This window comes from Nanorana parkeri, unplaced genomic scaffold, assembly GCF_000935625.1.
Source record: "Nanorana parkeri isolate BGI_ZX_2015 unplaced genomic scaffold, ASM93562v1 scaffold1116, whole genome shotgun sequence".
Taxonomy (NCBI): domain Eukaryota; kingdom Metazoa; phylum Chordata; class Amphibia; order Anura; family Dicroglossidae; genus Nanorana; species Nanorana parkeri.
In genome coordinates, this window is record NW_017307384.1 from 151,975 (window position 1) to 175,183 (window position 23,209).

The following is a 23,209-nucleotide window of genomic DNA, read 5'->3' on the forward strand; positions in this document are numbered from 1 at the left end:
GCATTGTAGAAATTGTAGGGGTCAGGAGCGAATATCGCAGAGAGTGCAGGGGTCAGGAGTGCATATTGCAGAGTGCAGAAATCAGAATTGTGTAATGCAGTGCAGTTGACAGGAGTGCATAATATTATGTGGCAAATAAGTTGCGCTCGGTCTAGTTGTGAATGGATGTGAAAGTGCTCTCATGCATAATGCAGAGATTGCAAGGGTCAGGGGTGTGTATCCCAGAGATTGCTGGGGTGAAGTGTGCATATAGTACAGACTGCAGGGATCAGGAGTGCATTACACATTGTAAAAGTCAGAAGCACGTAACACAGAGATTGCAGGGGTCAAGGATGCATAGCACAAACGATTTACGCATCAGGAGTTCATAACGCAAACAGTGCAGAGATCAGGAGTGTGCATCTCACTGCAGGGGTCAGGAGTGGGTATTGCAGAGATCAGAGGGCTCAGGAGTGTGTAAAACAGGGTGCAGGGGCCAGGAGTGCAAATTGCAAAGAGATCAGGGATCAGGAGTGCGTAATGCAGTGAAGAAGTCAGGAGTCCATAACGTAGACAGTGCAGGGGTCCGGATGACTTAACACAATGCATGGGTCAGGAAAGCTTATCGCAGAAATTGCAGGGGCCAGGAGTGCATGTCACACAGAATGCAGAGATCAGCAGCACGTAACAGAGAGTGCAGGAGTTAGAAGTGCACAGCGCAGAGAGTGCAGGGGTCAGGAGTGCATAACACAGAGAGTGCAGGGGTCAGGACTGTGTATCACAGTGCAGGGATCAGGAGTAAGTATAGCAGAGATTGCAATGCAGTACGGGGGCAGGCAATGAGTAACACAGAGATTATAGGGATCAGGAGTGCATTGATCAGAGATTGCAGGGATTGAGCATGCATAATGCAGAGCGTACAGGGGTCAGGAGTGCATATCGCACAGAGTGCAGGGATCAGAAGTGTGTAACACAGAGATTGTAGGGTCCAGATGCACATAATGCAGAGAGTGCATGGGTCAGGAGTGCATAATGCAGAGAGTGCAGAGGTCAGGAGTACATACCACAGTGATTGCAGGGGTCAGGAGTGCATACTGCAGAGAGTGCAGGGATCAGGAGTGAGCAACACAGTGCAGGGATTAGGAATGCGTAATGCAGTGCAAGGGTCAGGAGTGCGTAATGCAGAGATTGCAGTGGTCAGGAGTGCAAATCACACAGGGTGTTGGGATCAGGAGTGCGTAATGCAGTCAGTGGAGGGATTAGGAGTGTAAACCGCAGTGCAGTGGTCAGGAGTGCATAATGCATAGAATTCAGGGGTCAAGAGTGTATAACACAGTGCAGGAGTTGAGTGCGTAGCGTGGTGCAGGGGTCATGAGTGTATATTGTACAGTCTAATGTACATAAGATTCATAATCTTATGTACCAAAAGTTACCCTCTTCTGCCCTTACTAATCCTCTCCAAGCCTAATTGCCCCAAATAAAGACCTCCCCAATACAGACTCTTCCCCAGGTCAACCCCCTCAGTACTGGACCTCTTCCAGTAATGAACCCCCAGCTCACCCTCTCACTATAGACCCCTCCCACTCCCTCACTACAGGCTTCCTCAGTACAGACTCCGCCTTCCAGCTCATACCCTGAGTACATACCCCCTTCAGAGCAGGCCCCCCAGTACAAACCTTTGATTTTCTCTGCCAACAGGGATTTTCTCTGCCAACAACTCACTGTACAAATTTTAGCGGGTTCATCAAGAATTGGCCGAAATTTGCACAGTGTATGGCCAGCTTTACTCTCTTGTGTCATGCACAGAGGGCTATTATGTCTGGATGGGGATTCCTGTGCTAAGAACCTGCGTACAGATGCGGTCACTGTGCTCGCTCAAGTGAACCACATCCTGAAAGTGGCTGCATCTGTACGTAACCAAAGTAAGAAAGCTTATAGTGTAGAACTATCACCAATGACAACAGCAATTTCTACAAAACACTAAAACAAACAAACAAACAACATCCTGTTATCATGATCTAGCATAATAGTGTTATACAATCTATTTCAAAGTTCATGTCATAGCCAGTCACTTAAAACTTAATAACATTGCAAAGGTGATTTAAAGGAGAACTATGGGGTCAGTGTTTTTCCCCATAGTTCTCCAAAGGGTAACGGGAGGACACAAACTAGCATCCTCCCGTTACCCTAAGCTCAGTATATGGCGAGCTACAGCTCGCGGTATACTGAGACGCCGCAGCCGGGACGGATCACGACTCTTTTGACGGGATCCGCCCAGCTGCGTGAGTGACAGCTGGCTCTGCCTATCTAGAGGCAGAGCCAGCTGTACCCGCCCCCTCCCCCATCCATTCCGCCAGTCAGCGCTGGCAGATGGGATCGGTGAGAGGGGAATGCAGCCCCTCCCCCTGTCACGGCAGAGAGCCGTGACAGGATCGAGAGGTGAGGGAACCCGGTATGTGTTCCCTCACCTCCCGTTCTACTGAGCCGACCTGTGACAGTCTCATTGTCACAGGTCGGCTTAGAACTATGAGATGAGTGGAAATCACTCATGTCATAGTTCTCCTTTAACAGTTAATGAATAATGCTATGTAGGTGCAGATGTATTCCAGATATCAGATTGTTTAACTGTGAAAATGTAAATCCTTTGTAAAGTAATGATATCCAAAAAACCTCCACCTTTTGCCTCTCACCTGGTGGTTGGACCCAGTGTTAAACTAAAGTCAGAAGTCACTTGTTTCCCTTCTGTGGGGAATTCATGCAGTGCTCTTCCTCTAGAACCTTAATTTCTGCTGATGAATAACCTGAGATCAGATTTGTGCTTTTTCCTCTCCTATGAGCGATTGCTGGAGTGATGTTCCTCTGATGATTTAATCCATCTCATTGAGTGTTATTCTCAGGAAAGAACATATAACACAAACATAGTGCACTCCGTCTTCTAAAATGGGTTTATTAAAACTAACTAAAATGGCCAGTTTATAAACAATGCGCAAAAAAATGTGTTATAAAGCTGTAACAAGATGACGTCATGCCCAACATTGCGTCCAATTACTTCTTCAGGGATGATATAATCTAAATTGTCTTTTGCCTACCCCATTGATGTTCACACCACTGAAGATATTTTTGTCATCTACTGACCCTCCTTCTCACATGATTTTCTCTTTCTATGGACTGCTGTGGGGGAAAGGGGGAAACGGACAGACTGGAGGACGATCCCCATTTGAGATGAGATGGGGGTTCTTTCTCAGGAGACGCTTGGAAAAAATGTCATATCTTAACTCACAAGTTATGTCCTCTTACATGCAGAAAAAGAACTATAAGATTGTATTTCTTTGGCATCGTAACCTTCAGGAACTTCACAGAATATATCCATCTGTATCACATCATGGATGGAAATGCTCCGGGGGATGTGGGCTCTTATCTTCATGTGTGGTGGAGTTGTTCTGCAATCACTGGGTTTCGGAACTTAGTTTTTACCTGCTACCGCAGTACAGTATGTGTATTTCTAATATCGGGCCCTTCCTCATAGTGGCTTTCCTGTCAATATCAGGTCCCCTCCCCAAAAGTAAGAAGGGTGTTTTGTGCCACTGCCTACTGGCAGCCAGAGTGGATATTTCTAGACATTGGAAATGTTGGAAATTCTAATGTTTTTATAAACGGTGCGATGTCTGATGTTCCCACTGTGGGAAAGTGTATTATGTGTCTTGAATTGGCATGAATACTGACGTTGTAAAGGGTAAAGTGCTCGCCAGAGGTTGTGGAAACCCAGTGCAGAGCTCAAATTACTAAGTGATGTGAATGTCCCAGGAGAGTTAGCATCTTTTACCGAAACTTTATGTAAAAATGGGTTTAAAAAATTGTTAAAGTGTCCCCCACAACAATGACAGGAATAGGTCAGCCAACACTATGAGCAAGGAAGAAATACTGCTTATGACCTCACTTCCTTGTTTCAGGAGATGAAAAGCCCAGGCCTGTGGCTGCCCTTGGAGGACAGAGATTATGAATCCTGCCTTAGTCTGTCCATTGTTGAAGGTCTTGGATTGCAGGGAGAAACAGAGTAAACAGACACTGTGAAAAACCCAGAACTGACTCCAGTCACTGGAAAAATGTGGCTGATGAGGAAAAAGCTGGAGCAGGAGACGGATGAGCGTAGGGCAAGGTTGAACTGAATAAGGACTCAAGGTAGCCCTCAAACTAGAAAAACCCTCACTGAACCTCTTGCACAGATATTTTGAGCTCAGCAATTTGTTTACACAATTGGTCAAGTGGGGAACTGTCTCCCATAGCCAGTTGCATGACTGTAATTTCTCTTAGGGAGACACCCCCTGGCAGGTGACCTGGGTCACCTGAGGCTAAGCACCAGCTGGTCTTCGCCAGGGCTCCTGATAGTGGAAATGGGCTTCATGCTGCAGGCTGGTACCAGGTTGCAGTCCTCAGGATCACCACACCAAGGGATGGGTGAGGACAAGAAGGTTATGGAGTGGAGATAGTAGACAGAGCAGTAGGCCTGCAAGTGATGAAGATCAGACAAGGATCTTTGTAGGGGACAAGCAGTGTGGGTCAGCAACCAGTAGGCAGCAAGCAAGACAGGAGGCAAGAGCGTGGTCGGGTACAGACAGGGGTTGTGGCAGGTGGCTGATCGGCATCTTCCCACACTTGTGGCCATACTGTCTCATGCTATTCAGACTGGATTTTGCCAGTGACATAGGCGGCCAGACTGGCTCTACCTCCTAGAGGACTGCCCACCACCATGCATCCGGGGGTGGTGGTGGCCTGCCTTACCTGGACTACCTTGATACCCACCTGTCAGGTGGAATCCCATCTTACACTACTCGCATTTTGTCCCAGTATGTCAAGGAATGGCCAGCCAGAATTTCCTAGACAGCTGTAAATAAAGTTGTCTCTGACTGATGTAAAGGTATTTTTTATGCCCTCTCATGTAACTCTGCTCCCAAACCCGACTTCTTGGCAAAGCCCCATCCAATGGTAAGTAGAATAAAAATCTTACCTAAAAGCCCCTTTTCCTCAACTAAATCTGTGGCTATGTGATATTTAGGTCCTGGGTTTTTTCTCTTTATCTGTGCACAGGAGGTGGGGTCCATCTTCGGGTGCCAATGTCACCACCTGCATGATGTAGAAACTTCCCATTGACTGTTCAGTGCTGGGGTCCACTGAGGATTTGGAATAGAGTCTGCAGTCTATAATGTCAGCATATGGTAACAATCATGGACCGCCCATCGTGGACCTGTCATGTAGCACTACATTACTGGTCCCTGCATTACTTGCCCCCGTGATGGACTACAATCTCACATTTAGTTTACGAATTTGTACTGAAGTTATAGTCTATCACGGGAGTGAGCTTGGCGTGGTGTCTAATTTATTAGACACACAGGGATCAAGGGGAACAAAAGTAGCCACCCTCCAAAAGGAAGGACAGTGTCAGCACTAATTCAGAGATGATTTGATGATCTACAGCTGTGTTATGCACAAATAAGATACATTTTTGTTAATACTGTAGTTAAAGTAGTATTAAGGTCTGGGCGTTTTTTACCTTAATCCATTCTCTGCATTAGGGTAAAAACAGCCCAGCACCATTTTTTTACCCCTGTCTCCCCCACACTTACCTCTCAGCTGTGCTCGTCCATGCCGTCGGTCCCGAAGCGATCATCCGTACCCCGAACTTCCGGGTTGCAGGGGAGGATACTGATGGCAGAGGAGCCATAGGCTCCTTCTGCCATCAATCAAAGGAGGAAGGGGCGTGGCCTGCCACAGGGCTCTGTGTGTCTATGGATGCACACAGCCGCTGCGGGGACGAGCGGGACGAGTGCGCACGGGTGCCTCCATTAGAACGATGGTGGCACCCGTGCAGGGGGCGGGGAGAAGAGCATGGCGGGGACCCACTAGAAAACGAGGAATGAAGAACTTTAAAAAAAACAAAACAACAGCCTCCAGCAAAGGAGGGTCTCTTTAAAGGAGAAATGAAAAAGAAAATTGGCTTTACTATCACTTTAAGGTTCTTGAATGCATTTGTAAGATTTAACACCTGAGTTTAGTGTCACTTTAATTGACAGAATAGGAGAAAACAGAGGTTCTGCGTTTATTCAAAGTTCTTTTACTACATAAGTGCAGCCGTTAAGGGTTAAAGTTATAATACATTAGTGACAGAAGTCCTTTTCAAAAGTATATCTAAGCCGTGTGCAAAGCATCTTCCCCTCCTATCCCTGCCCCTCCCAATACTGAACAAAAACAGAAGCTGAGTTGCTGTGAACACACTGTTGTTGAAGTTCACTACATCATCAGCATCAACATGCCTAAGTGTCCTAAGTGCCAGAAAGAAGTGTACTTTGGTAAGTAGGATACACCACATTATAGACTGTATCTGATAACACTCTGTCGGGATATGCTGCAAACTTTAGCTTTTATAGGTTTGAATATATATTTTAAACCGTTTAAAAAAAATATTGATTGCTCTGGGTAACTGTACTTTGGTTATCATCATTGTTAATTGCAGAGCCTTGGAAAATAATGCTAATGATTATGCGAATAATTGATGTGAAATATAAGACTCCAATTTTTTTAGGAAATGGTTCTTTAATGATGCACCATAAATTGCTTGTATGTTCTGTTCTGATTATACTCAGGATTCAAACTCACTGTGACAGTGCACATGATGCATGGTTAACATCTAATAAAGTAAGGATGACGTTGTGAAATGCTGCGCACATCCAAAATGGTGAAAGCACTGTCTGAGTTGCATTCCGGATGATGTCAAATGTCACTCGGAAGTCTTGTTCTATAGCCAGCGCCTTACCAATCTCAGCGAGCAAAGACAACTTTTATCATCTGTGTTTTCTAAAACCAACTGCATATCTTATGCTAGATGTTCAACATTTACTAATAAATATGTTTTGTTACAAACAGTAACATATTTTATTTTCATAGAGAAAGATGAAACTGGTTGCTGTAGGATATAGAACTATTTTTTTTTCTTTGCTCCAGTCTTTATAATCTAGCCTTATATGAATTTATTTAAAGAAGAACTCCGGGTAAAGAAAACAAATCCTGCACTGCAAGGGTTAAGTGCTTGTTTGTCTAGGGGGCTCAAATAAAGCTGTATTACTCACCTGATGGTCGGTCCCCCAGTGGTCAGCGCTCACCTCCCCCTCCCTCTGCTCAGGCTATGATATGTCCCTTGGCATCCTCACTTGTAATGCAGGTTATTGGACACGCATTAGACATGATGACAGCAGCAGTCCGTAGACCACTGGAGCACAGGGGGAAAAAAGAGTCTGCGGTGACATGTCTAGCAGCCTGGAGGGAGCACTTAACCCTTGCAGTGCAAGGGTAGTCCCACTGCAAGGATAAACGTTTTTTGTTTAATAAAATAAGCAATGACCATAGCTACTAATCAGATTACAATAGCTTGTTAAAGCTATACTAGTAAAAGCTAGTTTCCGTGTGATTTTGATTACTGACCTGAAAGAGCACCATTGCTCTTTTATTTACGATGTTATGGGTACTTATTGTTTAGCAAGCCATTTCAAATAATCATAAAAGCAGAAAAAAAAGTTTATAAACAGACAAAGTGCTTGTAAATACTTTTAAGGACGACTGTTAAGGTGAGAAATACCCAGTTTGCTTTGCTGATTTATTTTGAATATTCTGGTTCCACGCAGTCATTGCACACACTGGCTTCAAACGTTTTCTGTCACTTATCTGTAACAGGTATGAAGATCAGAAATTCTGACTAAACATTGACATCCTGTGCTGCTTGCTTGTTCTGAGTCAGTGATTAAAGGAGAATTTTGGGGAGAGTGATATACACTCATCCCCATAGTTAGAGCCGACGTGTGGCACTGAAGCTATCTCACGTCGCCTCTATTGATTGAGAATTGAGCGATCACATACTGCTGATCACTCAGTTCCCAATCTTCTCCCTGCAGAGAATGGTGATTGACAGCATACAGCCCGCTATATGCTGAGTTTTGGGTCACAGGAGGACATTAGTATATGTCCAACTGTGACCCTGAAGAGAACTATGGCAAGAAAAGGTTCCGAGTAGGGAAGCACGGGCTCTGAGTACTTAACTATGCAGTGCATTAAGGACAGCACATGCCCACGAGGAGTGAGCATGCAAAGGTGGCTCCTTGAGAGTTTGTAAGGGAATGGAGCCACCTGAAAACAGCAACCAGGGAGAGGACGATTTTCAGAAGAGGATTTAAAAGCACCCACAGAATTAAAAGATAAGCAGACATGCCTACATGGTAAATGCTGAGGTTTGCAGCACGTTATGCTTTTATTAAATTAGGATTTAATTTTACTTTGAGGGGAGCCTCCATGATTCTCCGTTGACAGCGCTCTTTAAATCACACCACCACATGACACAGTGCATTGTGTATCTGACACACTTTGGGTTGCTTGGTTTTACTTGTATTATATTTGCTGTCACTGGGAGGCCTTCCTTGGTGGCTGGAGACAGCTGACATATTTGCGGTGTAGATTAGGTTGCCCTTTATGTAGACAATCAAAGTGTCTGATCACTTCCACTCAATGGTGAGGTTTTAAACAAGGAGTAACCAGAAGCAGGTTGTTCACTATTGTAAATGTGCCTGTATTTCATCATTATTCACTAGATGTGTAATTGTTTTATATATGACCCTGTGTCTGTACAGATATATCACTACATATACTGCCTTTGTGGTCTGTGTTTGCAGGATTTGATGGTGTATAACATGTCTCTGTAATATCAGTCCCTAGAGGGAAAGGGTTTATTCGCTGTGATCTTTGTGATTCATGTAATTATTTCACAATCGTGTTACACAAGTTCAAGGGAAGTTCAGCAGCCACACCTAGTTGACGCTGTCTGCATTCTTGTACGACAAATAAAGGGGATCAGAGGTTTCTTTTATGAATTTTATGGTAGTGCAACAGTGCTTCTTAGGAGGAACATACGTTACTTATCTGCAAAACATTTTTTCATGCTTTAGAATTTTATGAAGTTTAACTGGCAACAGTCAGTTCAGATTAGCTCATAGATCATGCAAATCTTTAGTCGATGTGCTTGGAACTGAGGATGTAATAATTTTGTCAATTGTATACAATATACTGTGAAGGGAATTTATCACAACTGGAGCAGACAAAATCTGGAGCAGCTGTGCCTGGTGACCAATCAGCCTCTCTCTTTTAATTTCAAATCTTAACTGAACAAACTGAAGAGAGAAGCTAATTGGTTGCACACACAGCTGCCCCAGATATTGTCTGCTCCAGGTTTGATAAATACCCCTCGTATGCCTTCCTAATTGGAATGCACAATGTACATAAGACTCTACTTCAAACTTAAAGACACACTAAACTCAGGAGTTAGGGCCAGTTCACACCAATTGCGGTGCGTTCCAGAGCGGTAGCTGCTGGAACGCATAGCAATCGCACACTAAACTCCCCCCTTCGCTCTGGGGCGTGGCGGTGCATTGAAGTCAATGGCACCGCAGCCAATCCCCCTGCCCGCAGTGCGATTAGGCGCATGGCAAGACATTGCCTGCATTCTGGTCCACTGCGAACACAAAAAAATGCTGCTTACTCTATTTTTTTGCAATGTTTTGCCACGCGTCCAATCACACTGCAGGCAATGTGGCTGCGGTGCCATTGACTTCAATGCACCGCCACACCCCTCCCACCCTCGAATGAAGGGGGGAGTTTAGTGTGCGATTGCTGTGCGTTCCAGCAGCTACCGCTCTGGAAAGCACCACAATTGGTGTGAACTGGCCCTTAAATCTTAAAAATGCATTAAAGTACCCTAAGGCCCCATTCACACCTATGCGTATTGTAATAGTCGACCGTCACGCAATTCCAAAGGCTACTTGGCAGTATCCAAATGGAAAACGCCCTACAAAATGGACCAATACGCAGCAAAAACGCTCCGGGACCTTTTCATGCGTGGGCCGTTTTGTAGTGCGTTCGGGACGGGCGGAAATACGGACAGGTGGGAACGATACCATTGACTACAATGCTATTTATTTTTTTGACCGTTTTGTAGAGCGTTCATCGAGCGTAGGACGCGCTACAAAACGGTCAGGTGTGAATGGGGCCTAAGCATTAACAAAAATGTGCCTTATTTGTGTATCACTCAGCTGTTGATCCTCAAATCATCTCTGAATTAATGCTGACACTGTCCTTCCTTCTGGAGGGTGGCTACTTTTGTTCCCCATGGTCCCTGTGTGTGTTGTAAAGTAGCCGCCACTCCAAACTCAATCCTGTGATGGATTACAATCTCAATACAAATTAGTAAACTAAACATGAGATTGTAATCCATCACAGGAGGGAGCTTGGAGTGGCAGCTACGTTACAACACACACAGGGACCATGGGGAAAAATGCAGGATTTATTTAACTGTGCATCTTCAGCCACTCCCACTGTCAACACAATTTAGCCATGCTCGTGATTTGCCACGGAGCTCTGCGTGCACCGCAGTATTTCACTGCTTGTAGATAAACGTATGGAAGATAAACGTCTGCTTTATCTTCCATACGTCGGTGACCAACTGTTTCAGGGCATGCTAAAAATGAGGGTATGATTTTGTGGATGTGGCTACAAATGGAATTGTGGTTTTAATAGGAGTGGTTAAACGTAGGTGTGGCAAGTAGGGTGTCCCCGGATTTCATTTTGATATCTAGTAACCTTACTCTACAGTGACATGTGGTACTGACTGATGCTATCTGATGTTTAATAGCGAGTACTGATTCATCAGAACTGCTGTTTTCCCTTTCTGTAATTTTTTTTTCCACAAACCGGACAGAGCTTTCTGCCCTTGGTGTGTTTCCACATTATTTACATCTAATTCCTACACCTTAGGTGACTTGAGTTCTCATGCTTCGCTACTGTTGGCTTGTGTTCTCATGTTTAGCTATTGTTGACTTGTGTTCTCATGCTTAGCTATTGTTGACTTGTGTTCACATGCTTAGCTATTGTTGACTTGTGTTCTCATGCTTAGCTATTGTTGACTTGTGTTCTCATGTTTAGCTATTGTTGACTTGTGTTCTCATGCTTAGCTATTGTTACTTGTGCTCTTATGCTTACCTCCTCTTGGTGGTGTGTTTTTACAGTATAATGTCCTATCTCCTTCTCTGTCTTGCATTGTTTGTATTTGAAACTCTGTGAGCCCACGGGTTCTGCACGTCTGTTGCTTTTTGGGAGTTCAGCCCAGGCACTCTCAGCATTCTTTTTCCTGCATTAATATCCCACTATTCACTGTTCTGTCTCTAATACGTTTATCATACAGTGCTCCAAATCCACATGTTGCAACTAGCTGCCTCAGCTGTGTGACAAATCGGTCTATGGTCTTTTACAGTCTTTTGACTTGTTCTATAGTATTGAAAGTGTATCTGTCATATATGGTTTTTCGGGCGGGCATAAAATGGCTCTGCAGTGCATCCAGAGTCTTTATTTGCACATCTTGCTTGCTTATCATCTTTAGACTGCGTGAGGTTCTGATCAATTTGCAGACAGTCTCTCCCTATTACTGAGTGTAATTCTTAAGCTGGCCATACACTGCTTAGATTTTCAAAAGAACTTACGTATAAATGAACTTTCTTTCGAAGGAGCAGGATGGAAAATCTTTCCTGAATGAACGAAATTGTAAATGTGGTCTTCATTTAGGAAACTTCATTCATTCCAAAATCGAACATTAAAAACAAATGAAATTTTGATCGACATTCGTCAAGAGTCTGATGGCATTATTGGGTAGTAAAGAAAGATCTTTTGTACGAACGTTTATTTGGAAATCTACTAGTGTATGGCCAGATTTACCTTTGGATCTGTTTTGTCCAGTTTAGTAGGAACATCTTAATCCTTCCACTGTGATCTGAAGAAGGCCCAGTTTGTTGCCAGATCTCTTTTACAGTCCATAGCATTTGGAGCTAGCAGTTTGTTGTCAGCCGTTTTCTTTCGTTATGTCTTTTTAGATGTTTCTGTTACTTTTGAGCAATGGTGGCTAAGAAACACCAAAGTTCTGACACCATGTTTAATGAGGCTCAGTGTAACAACCACAACTTTATCTTTGACACATTAGAGGATTAGAGGTCAGCAGTTGTTGCTCACAGTCAGTTCAAGTGCTGCTTTTTTTTGTAGTACCTCGGTATCTCTTATCATTCTAGCATATTCAGAATTCCGCACTTCAAGGAATGCAGGATGCCTGTGCCCAATGCTGCATGCTGTGGTACAATTCTCTGACTCCTATGTCATTCCGGGACACAGTAGTGATGTAAGAATTGGAGAAGGTAACCACAGTGTGTGGTGGAAGACCCAGGCATCTGACACAACTGGGAGTATTGAAACACTAAGAGACTGTGCTGGAATAAAGGGAAATAATACACTAAGTTTATGACATTGTTTAGTCAGAGTGGTATGCAAAAGGACTCAAGGCTTGGTGCTGGACATTTAGGGCTTGTGCATATGGACATAAAATACAGGCGTATTTGCATACAGTGTCAAATACACCTACATTTGCTTCACCTGGGAGCCGCAGCTGCTACAATTGTACGTCCATAGCAATGTATGGACAAAAAAGGCTGTCTTTGGGTGTAAGCCTGCAAATGCTGGTACCAGGTTTTCAGGTTAGGAAATGTGCACCTGTGTGCATGCAAATGCCGGTACTGGCATTTACAGGCATACACCGGAGTACAACATTTCCTATTTGCCCACAAATATGCCCATGTGCATTAGCCCTTATAAAGGTGACTTGTGGCAAACTATTGATGTTCGTGACTCATTTACCCTGACTTATGGCAAAAAATGATTCTACTAGAAGCCTTGAATCCTTTCCTTGCCCCCCATAGGAATGATGAAAAGAATCTGTCTAATAGCTGCTGCTGCTTGAATATATGCTTATAGAGACTTGCCTACTTCCAACTGGCTTAGCTGACCTTGTTGTGTAGCGAAAAAGGATGGGAGCACTTTTTCCTGCTTGAATTCCTCCAAGAGAAACCTACGGAAACCTTTTCCTCAGCCTGTGAGCTTGTACCTCTGTTCTGGGGAACTTTTCCAAATTTAAATCTTCTTTGTTTCAACAGCCTTCTGTCTTGAAAGAGAAAGCCAGACTTTTCCCCTTGTTGCCTTGGCAATGGCCATAGCCAGCCTATTCCTGAAGAGTGATTGGCCTTCAAAAGGGATCTTGCTTTGAGCTGGGGTCCACGACCCAAGGTCTAAGCCAAAGTGCTTTCTTGCCAGTAACTGAGTTCAGCATGATCCTGCTTAGAGACCTTGGGTAAACAATAGTAGCTATAAATACAGAAGATAATGTATTCTCCTGCAGAGAAGCAATAATCTCAGTTTTACTGAGATCACTAGCAATGGCCGATTTCAATGATTCCATTCTTCCAGTGCTCTCGAGGCTGATACAAATGCTATAGCCAGCTTGCACGCTCCTCCTGTTGTCAGGTCAATATTTTTTAAACTCTAGAAAGTAAGGATGTCATCTAATGGCAATGTAACGTGTCTTGCGAACCTCATTAAGGGTGTGTCCCCTACCGGAGAGTTGTCTAATTCTTTCACATCTTCCTTTTGTAAAGGTATATAGTTTTGAAAACCGATCGGGGAATGAGGTGTTCTTCTCCACTTGTGCCCACTTATCCACAATAATCTTTGATTTCCTAAAAAAAAAAAAAATTGGTTACCTTCATTTTCATATGTTTAAAAACAAATTTTTCTTTCTTTGAGGCTCCTCTTCAGCATCTTCCCATAGCAGAGCTTATATTACAGAATTTACAAAAGGCTGGACAAGTGCGAAGTCAAACCCCCCGGTATACTCTTTTTCTGATGATAGATCTGTTGGTGGAATTAGACTGCCTGAGAATCATGAACAAGATTGAGGGGCAATTGCGGAGTGACTTGGAGGTAATCTAGTCTTAGAAGCAAACTCTTTTAATCACTTGTAAATGATCTGCTTCCTTGTCTCTCGGTGCCTCTAAGAAGCAACTCTTACATGTTGTTTTTTCAGGGAGGGCTAAGTTCAGACATGCACAGTAAACTTCTGTATTTGGACGAGAGTAGTGGTGACTCATATAAGATCTCAAAATTTGTGTAGATTCTGTAGGTGACCTGGATGGTCTTTCCCAGTCATCATGGTGAGACTATTGTCTGTCCTTGGCTAAAGTTCTGCGTCTAGATGTTGAATCTTCCAGTCTGCTCCTATTGTGTGGTAATCTCTGATCTGATCTGGATGGACTAAACAAAAGACAGGAACACTGTGCTGAATCTTAAATCTAGCAGGGCCAGAATGAAGAAGACAGGCCACCTGCCTTCTTTCAGAGGGCTGTTTTTTTGGGAGGGGTGGGCTTTGTTGGATGCATGCTTAAAGAATAGAGCAACATGGGTCACCACCCATATATACAAGAAAAACAACGCGCGCATCCACCATACATGTATTTGCAGAGCAACATAGCTGATACAGGAGGAGGAAAAGGTAACTTGGGACAGAGAGGTGGCTAGGTGTAGGGCATATTGGTAACTGGTCTGCCATAGCTCGCCTCCTGAACATTTAAATAGGTCACACTGGCCAACTCTACCTCTCTGACTGGCCTCAATAGGTGGTAGTTCGCACATGCGCAGTAGCACACTGCTCCCCCCCACCGTGAAGAGGGTCCCTCCAAAATCTGTACCAGACCCTTATCCCAGATAGGTGTCTGGTAGGGATTTTATCGGGGGACCCATGAGCAAACCCCCCAAAAAACCATGAGGCTCCCCCCCTTCAAATCATGCCTCCCATTCACACACCCTCCCACATCAGTGCCTCCCTTTTACATCAGAGTCCCCCTTTACATCATGAGCCCACCTTTACATTTGGGGACACTTCCTTTTACATTAGCGTCCCTCACTCTCACACTAGGAGCTTTTACAGTTTCCACTTCACATTGGAAATCACATCAGGGGCAGCAAGCATGGCAGAGGGTGGGAGGCAGAGCAGGCCTAGACGGAGGTGAACATCTGATCTTTTCTGAATGGACCCCACCCTCCCTGAATTAGAGTAATTTGTTTTGCATGATGCTGTACAAAAATTCTAAGCCACCCCTAAGGAGCCAGAAGGTTGGGTTAGAGGAATTTATTGCTATCTTTGCCTTTATTGGGGACATCTTTACTCCTTGTCAGGACAAAGAGTTATAGGAAATCTCTCCAAGAGGAACAAAGACAAAACATATTTTTAGTAGAGTAAGGAAGGGTTAGAACTGCTAACAATGCTATTGCTGTCCAGAACATTTAATCCCATTGACAACCATTCCTCCCATTTCTTGTATGTGTATCAGAGGGACAGTAAATGAATTGGGGGAATTTAAAACTGTCATGCGAGCTACCACAACAATGGTAGCTTTTATGACAACATATTTTTTATACATTTGTTGCTGTCAAACAAATGTAAAGTGACTACAAACTTTGTTATATTATTTATCTCTCCTTTAGGCTTAAGTCTGTCCTATAGTTATGTATGTCAGAAGAGACGTATGCTATGTAATGTCAAAGAAAAGCTTGCTTTACTTTATATGGAGCTAGGAAATACTTCCTCTGAGATTTCCAAATGTTATTTTCCAGCTGTCCCTGTTTAAGCACCACAGTTATTTAGCTGCTGGAATTTTCCATTCTGTCCTGTGACATGCAAAAACAAAATATGGCCTCCAGGTTGTAAAACCAAATTATCTTAATTTCATGTAAATAAAAGCTGCATTATTTAGAATGCGTGTTATCAGTGGATCTTTTGAAACTGTTGAATACTCTGGAATTAGCCTGCTCAATATCTTGCTAGATGTAAATTGGATTCAAGTGAGATCGTTCTATACTTTATATGCACTTTCATATATAGTACTTTTTTGTATTTACTGCAAGTATTATATATACTATAGAAAAGTTTAATTACAATATGCATCTCTTTGTTACAGTATTACTCCGCACCACTTGTGGGTTCCTCAGGTTCTTAATGGGGATTTTAGGTGTTTTTAGCATGCGATTTGTTTGTGGGTTGCAGAGTGTTTTGGAATTGTATACAGGTTTTATATGTGAGAATTTCAATAAAAATAGATACCTTTTATGTAGCCTTATGCTAATAGACCTCTTTATTCAACTAATCCACAGCCAACTATAACACCATCCAGGGGGATGTTTGTAATTTTGTTTTTTAGTTTTACCTTTTTGGTGCAGTTTGCCTCTCCACTCCTTGAAACCATATTGATACACAAGAAGGGTCAAACAATCATTGGATACAAATAGAATCTATGGTGGAGATTGAAATCCCCCAAAGCACGATAGTGCATTTTTTGTAAATTGTTACAAAGAAGTGCTTAAATATACATTGGATCGGGGTGGGACACTCAGAATTCCTGGCAGGGATTCTGTGATCACGAGTAGAGGTCCTGGCAGAAATTCTGCAAGTGCCATTAGATGTTCTGGCAGGGATTCTGGAAAACCTGGCAGGGACTCTGTGAACATCATTAGCAGAACAGGCAGACCTGGAGGTATTACAACATTCTATCATAAGCAGGCGCATTCTTAAACAGATTAGAAGAGCTGTTTTTCAGTGTGCCTTTCACATAACTTTGTTTAGATAAGGGGTGTTATATTGGTGATGCATTTGCTCTATGGTAGGCCAACATTGGATTCCCATTCGCCTTTGAATATATCAATAGCATACATTCAGAGGTTAACTTTAAAATTGTGTCTCACAAGGAACAAATTCCATTCTTTGATACTATAGTGATGTGTGTAGGTTCCATATTGATGTCAGATTTGTATACCAAACCATTGTATTGGAATTAACTTCTAGCATTTGTTAACTTTCACGCACCATCAGTCTTCATATACACTGATAAGGGTCAGTTTCTCTAATTGAATATCACATTGAATTTAATAGCAAAGAAATAGGTAATTAATTTGAAGACAGGGACTATCCTCGCACAATAATAAAAGCCTGTGTAATGCATGACTGGGATCGTGAAACCTCTCTGCTGTCTCTGTGAGCCCTAAAAGGGGACAAGGGGCAGAGTCTAAGGAGCTGCCTGATATTTACCAGCATACCCAGCAAAGGTTGATAATCTTTGCTGCAGGATGATTTCCAGGGTGTGGTCCTCAAACACACCCGTGCAGACCATAGTTCACCTAGAAAAAAACCAGGGCATGGTACAAAAATGACAATCTTAAAAATAGGGCCAGGCCAAAGGTGGACAGCTAATGAGCGTGGCCGATGTAAATTAATGGTGAGAAAGGGAAACTGGTGCTTGGGGATATGAACAAAGATGAACACTGAATTCTGAGAACACTGGAACACAGGAACAGAGAATTTACGGATTTGGGGGCATGGGTCTCAGGAATACTGTAATGTGTGATCACAATAGTACAGGAATACAGATGCTATAAATATTACCATAGCAGTGCATGCAGCTGCTATGTGGCTCAGGGCAAAAAGGGTACAGAGGGGGAAGCTGTTTGTCCTGTCCCAGAAGCCCATATGTAATAGTCCTGCAGCAACCAGGGCCTCTCTGGCGCATTCACTTGAAACTCACTGTGGCCACTAGCGACCAAGGGAAGTGGTCACTGGCTAAACAGCAATCTACCACGATGTACAATGGCACATCTTACAAGTGGTGTAGGGACCAGACACATCTTCCTACCAGGCAGTAGCACAGACATAGGGTTTAGTACAGACGGTAACAGAAGCAGCTTCTGTAGGTGGAAGCTTCTAAAGAGGACCTGTGAAAGAAGGATAGAAGCTGGCCATACCTGGATCGAATTTTAGAGTTTTCTTGCTGAATCAGCCAAATTCAATCCATGGCTGGTCCTGCCAGCACCACCAGGTTTGACAAAAGTTGTTTTTTAAATCAACTTTTGTCAAATGAGCTGGGTAGAACATTGTCTGAGGAAAAGTGACTGCAGCCAATATGCTCAGGCATACTCCACTGTTATCACCATTTAAACAAAGACCTGCAAGAAAATTACAGCCAGCAACAAATAAAAAATATGCCCTGTGAAAATACACATGCAGCCTGTTATTACTGTAGTGCATGTGGACAGGGATAGGCTGAAAATAGGCTGCAAGACATCAGCATCATTGAAATCTGACAAAGGAACAAAAAAGAATGCCCCTATCTTCCACCACTCTAAGATGCACAGCATTTTGCTACATACACAACATTCAGCGAGGGTGTACATCTAGTTTAACAGACCTGTCAGTGCTGACAAGCCCTACACAATCTCTCCCAATGTAGTTTGTCAGCAGCACCCCCTATGCTTTCCCTATCACAAATAAAGCACACAGTGAGGTGACTGACTATTCCAAAAACCCACTTATTGGGCATTCTGAGCCCGCTGCCCTAAGGTCAAAGGCCAGGTTGGGCATTATGGTTACAAATGAAAGCGGCAAACCCGAACCTCAACCCTACTTTTGGGCAGCCATGTTATTGATAACAGGTCTTGATAATCCTTTTCTTCATTTCTCTGTATCCAACCCTTATGGTGATTTGTCATAGTATTGCTACCTCTGACAATATTTGTATTCATTACTGAAAATCTTTTTTGTGTGTTTATTACAGCTGAAAGGGTATCTTCTCTTAATAAGGACTGGCATAGGCCATGCCTAAAATGTGAGAAATGCAACAAGACTCTGACTCCGGGTAGTCATGCTGAGGTATAGTATACTACATTGATCTCTATCTTTTTACAGTTTTTAAAACACTTTGAATAATATTTATGTTTAAGGTTTTAAAGTTGAACTCCAGGCAAACAGCCAAATACATATTGAAATAATTTTATGCAAACAAACTGTATAGTTTTGGTTGCATTGATTGTGCCTGCAGTTGGACTGCTTGCCCTGTGGAACAATATAGTCAATAGAGGACCAAAACCTAAACCTTGCATATAAGTATTCAGGTCAGTGTACTGTACGTCGCAAAGATAACTCACATGTATACTGAGCCATTTGACTTAGAACAATATGTCAGAACTGTCATATACAGCATCTTTGGCAAGGGACAGGTCCCCTTTCCAAGTGTCCCATTTTACTGCACCGGTAAAAGGGCCCATACGGAAACATAACAAATTTGGCAAACGATACTCAGATAATGCTTATGAGAAATATATTAACAAGTGAGATTATAGTTAATACATCTCCCCCCATTACCCCCAGCATTACAGTGTAGTTTGTGGTGGCTGATGCCTAATTCTTCTTGAGAATCAGTACACAAACCCAACTTCAGAACATCAGCCTGGCACACCAGTTTGTGGTTGCAATTGCAGGATCATGGGTGCTGAGTTTTGAAGTTGCAGCCCTAGTTTTCTATTTGTGTACCAAAGCTGGGTGCCTAAGAGATGCATGCATAGGTCCAACAAAACACCAGAAGTGATTCATGTGGGCCACTAGCAGCACCAGACATTAGTAGGCTCTTGAAATGTCTGGAGAGACAATACCTTCAACTGTATACCTATGAGAGCCTGTTCACATATAGCGGTGACTTGCGTTGTACTGCACCGGATCGCAGGACACTGCAAGAACACATAGAAAACAATTGTTTTCTTGTGTGTGAGGACCTGAGTGGAGTGTACACATTGTACACGCCACATAAAAAAAAATAGAAAAAATGTAACCAGTGACAGCTCTATCGGAGCTGTCACAACACACTAGCCCGTAGATAGCCGACAGATAGTGTGAACAGGCCCTAAATGTCTGCCAACAGATTGGAACTACTGAGCACTGACTTTAATACTACAGCTGTGTGAATTTGCCTAACTGAAAAAGACAATATTGAAATTTCTGCAAATGGATTGTACCTGAGAAGTGTTTTGCTAACTTTTATTTTACTGCTCTCTTCAGCATGATGGCAAGCCCTACTGCAATCAACCGTGCTATGCAGCATTGTTTGGACCAAAAGGTGGGGCACAATAGCTAAATGTGTATCTGTCCTAAAGTTCTAGACATTTGTTGATTGTACTGTAGATGACTTATGACTTTTTTGTTTTCAATTGCGTTTGTCTAAAAGCATATAGTAAAAAAGCTTTTCTTTTGCTATTTAGGTTTTGGGCGTGGTGGAACAGAAAGTCACACTTTCAAATAAGTAAGACCTATACTCTGTAAAGTTTATATCAAATCATATTTTTTGTGCTTGATAGTTTTCATTTAGGTTTCCATGGTCTTTAGCTACCAAAATTACCAACCCATTGATTTAAAGTGACAGTAAACTGAGGAGTTATTACTGAGAACTATTAACAATACTGGACCTTATTTGTGTATCACTGGGCAGTAGATCCTCAAATCATCTGTGAATTGGTGCTGTCCCTCCTTCTGGAGGGTGGCTACTTTTGTTCCACATGGTCCCTGTGTGTGTTGTAAAGTAGTCACCGCTCCAAGCTCACTCCTGTGATGGACTACAATCTCCACGTTTAGTTTACTAATTTGTATTGAGATTTGTATTGAGATTGCAGTCCATCATAGGAGCGAGCTTGTAGCAGTGGCTAGTTTACAATACACACAGGGACCATGGGGGAAAAAAGTAGCCACCCTCCAGAAGGAAGGACAGTGTCAGTTCACACAATGTCTGGACCAAATCTGGAGCAGATCTGCAAGCGCAGTGCATCGTGTTTTACTGTGATTTTGCTGCATTTTTTTGGGGGGGGGGGGAGTTTAGCTTTAAATGGGCTTACAGGTGCAGTTTCCATGCATTACAATGCATTCCGGACCAGAGAAAATGAGACAAGCAGTATTTTTTTTTGTCTGGACCGGAACGGACTGCACTGGTGTTAACAAAGCCCAGAAATACCATAGAGATACCTTGGGATGCTTTTTGGTCTGGGAACAAACTCTTCTGGTCTGGACATGATCCGGACATGGTGTGAACAAGCCCACAAGGTACAGTTTTGTTAATGGTTAAGATACTTGAATGCACTTTTAAGATTTAACTCCTGAGTTTAGTGTCACTTTAGGTTAAATAAGAGATCAGATACATGGTCAGAACTCTATTATTAAAGAAAAGTTTGGACTCACAAAAATGAACAATTTTCCTTGTTGTAATAGTATGCCTGGGAATCTGTCATGGTATACTCCACTTCACTTGCTAACATGAACCTTTGGCTCAGTGTTCACAGAATAGGCACTGAGGGTACAGCTCATCTAACCCTTCTCCATCTCACAGCAGTGATTTGGCAGGCCTCTAGACTTTTAATGTAGACATAGAGAAGGTGCTAAGCTGTTGAAAAATCGACTACAACCTAACTTTTGTGTTTCTGCTTTGTACTTTGAGGATAAATTGCTTTCCAGTGCCTGCTGCTATAGAGGTCAGTGAGGGCGAATTTAAAGTAAAAAAGAAAAAGAGGGGTCCAAGAAACTCTGGCAACAATGGCAAGGGAGATTCTTTTCTCACTTACTGTTTAGTCTGCAGGACATAAAGTAATGGAAAAACTCTACAATAGGACACAAAAAGAAAACATTTTTTTTAATTTATTTTTTAATGCGCCATTCTGCTACAAGTTTGGGCTTCAGATGTACTTAAATAATAAATATAGTAAGATTCCAGTCCAACTTTCCGACAAATATGTTGCTGTAAGGCTGGCAATGAAATGCTAATATGTGTAAATTATGCTATTAAAGGAAATGAAATAATCTGTGCACAAAAAAAATGATATAGTTAACAGCTGGTCCTTAGCAGCAACAAAATAAAGAAATCTTAAATAAAACTAATTATATTTAGAAACAACACAGTCAAATAAGTATAAAAAAGTACAACTAAACAGATAATACGCTTTTAAAAGTGTGTGATCAGCAGCTAACTTATATATAATAGCTTAGGTAGTGGTATTTTAATAAGCATAGTGATACTTTGCAGCCAGGGCGGGGTCAAGGTAGAGGAAGGAGAGATCTCAGCAGGCATTGTGGTGGTGTGTGTTTGTGTGGTGGTGGGGGGCGCAACTGGGCCAGGATCCTCTCTGGGCTTTGCATCATAACAGCTGGCTCTTGCACTGTGCAGGACTGGGCTGTCAAAATACCATCCAGCCCTACAGATTATTTTGGAAGTGTGTCTCTCCCAGTTTAATTAGCGAGGCTCCACTGTCAGTATGACAACTGATCCTGATACACAGGGCTGAACTAACCAGCTGTTAAAGTGACATTGGATCCCTGCTGATTACACTGGGAGAACTGAACTGTGCTGTGAGTGTGATAGTCCCCCTTTTAATTAATGAATGGAGGTTTAGCCTTCATTCATAATTTATTCTGATAAAAGCTTGTTTTACTTTAGTACCTTTTTCTTTCTTAGTTACTACTAATTAATCTCTATTAAATCTTAATTCCTTTTCTTTCCAAAGCTATTTTGTTTTTTTACAACCTAGGGGACAAATATTAGTAATATCTAGCTCAAGGTAACATCTAGCTCAAGGTAACACATTCTAGGTGTATTATGCAATAGCGTGTGGTAATCGCACAGTATTAACACTACACTTAGGTGTGAAAGGGCCCTAAATCTCAAACAGATATAAAATGCCTGTGTACACTGACGCTTGTTCTTATAGTCAGGAGCACTGTGAAAAGAAAGAGATAGCTGGGGGATTTTATAGTGACAGATCTTCAAAGCACAGCTCGCCACAAAGAAACATTACAGCAATAAATATATTTCTCTATATCACACTAATATATTATTACCTCTTTTGTAGGTCTGCTGGATTAAAACCTGGAGGAAAATAGAATCTACCAGAAATGACTTTGTCACCTGCTGTATCATTATGAAAATGCTTACATGCTAATTACATTCAAATACGAAACAGTGACCATCTTCTTTACCATCTACTTGACTCTACTATATGTCATAATATAGTAAAAGCAATATGCACTGTTTCTCTAACACCACTGAGGAAATTACTATTGCATTTATAAAGATGTCTATTTTTCATATAGTAAACATTATGCAGGTGTACATGATTGTTATAAAATAAATGGATTTTAAAAACTGTCAGATTTATTTGTTGTATAAATTGATTTTAAAGATACAAATATGACTCGGTAGCTGATGGTTTCTGTTAATGCAGTGCATTGCTTGATGTAAGAGTACATGCTTCAATTCATGCGATTTGGAAGCATTCTTTTTAGTCTGTTGATATTGATATCTCCCTCATCTCAGACTTCCTTAGAGATAATGTTTGTTCCCCTCCAAAAGATGTAAACAGCTTTTGTTTGTATTGTACCTGGGGGACTGGATTATTACCCTGTCCCACCTAGTTT

General features: G+C 42.4%; 1 protein-coding gene across 1 annotated transcript; it reads left to right on the plus strand.

The window, feature by feature from the left end:
• Positions 1 to 6,206: 6,206 nt before the first annotated feature.
• On the plus strand, positions 6,207 to 22,937 carry CRIP1 (cysteine rich protein 1). The gene is made up of 5 exons (XM_018567929.1): positions 6,207 to 6,323; positions 18,540 to 18,634; positions 19,817 to 19,874; positions 20,017 to 20,057; positions 22,645 to 22,937. Exons 1-4 carry the CDS (start codon positions 6,284 to 6,286, stop codon positions 20,055 to 20,057), a joined length of 234 nt encoding a protein of 77 aa, XP_018423431.1. The 5' UTR covers positions 6,207 to 6,283; the 3' UTR covers positions 22,645 to 22,937.
• The last annotated feature ends 272 nt before the right edge of the window (positions 22,938 to 23,209 follow it).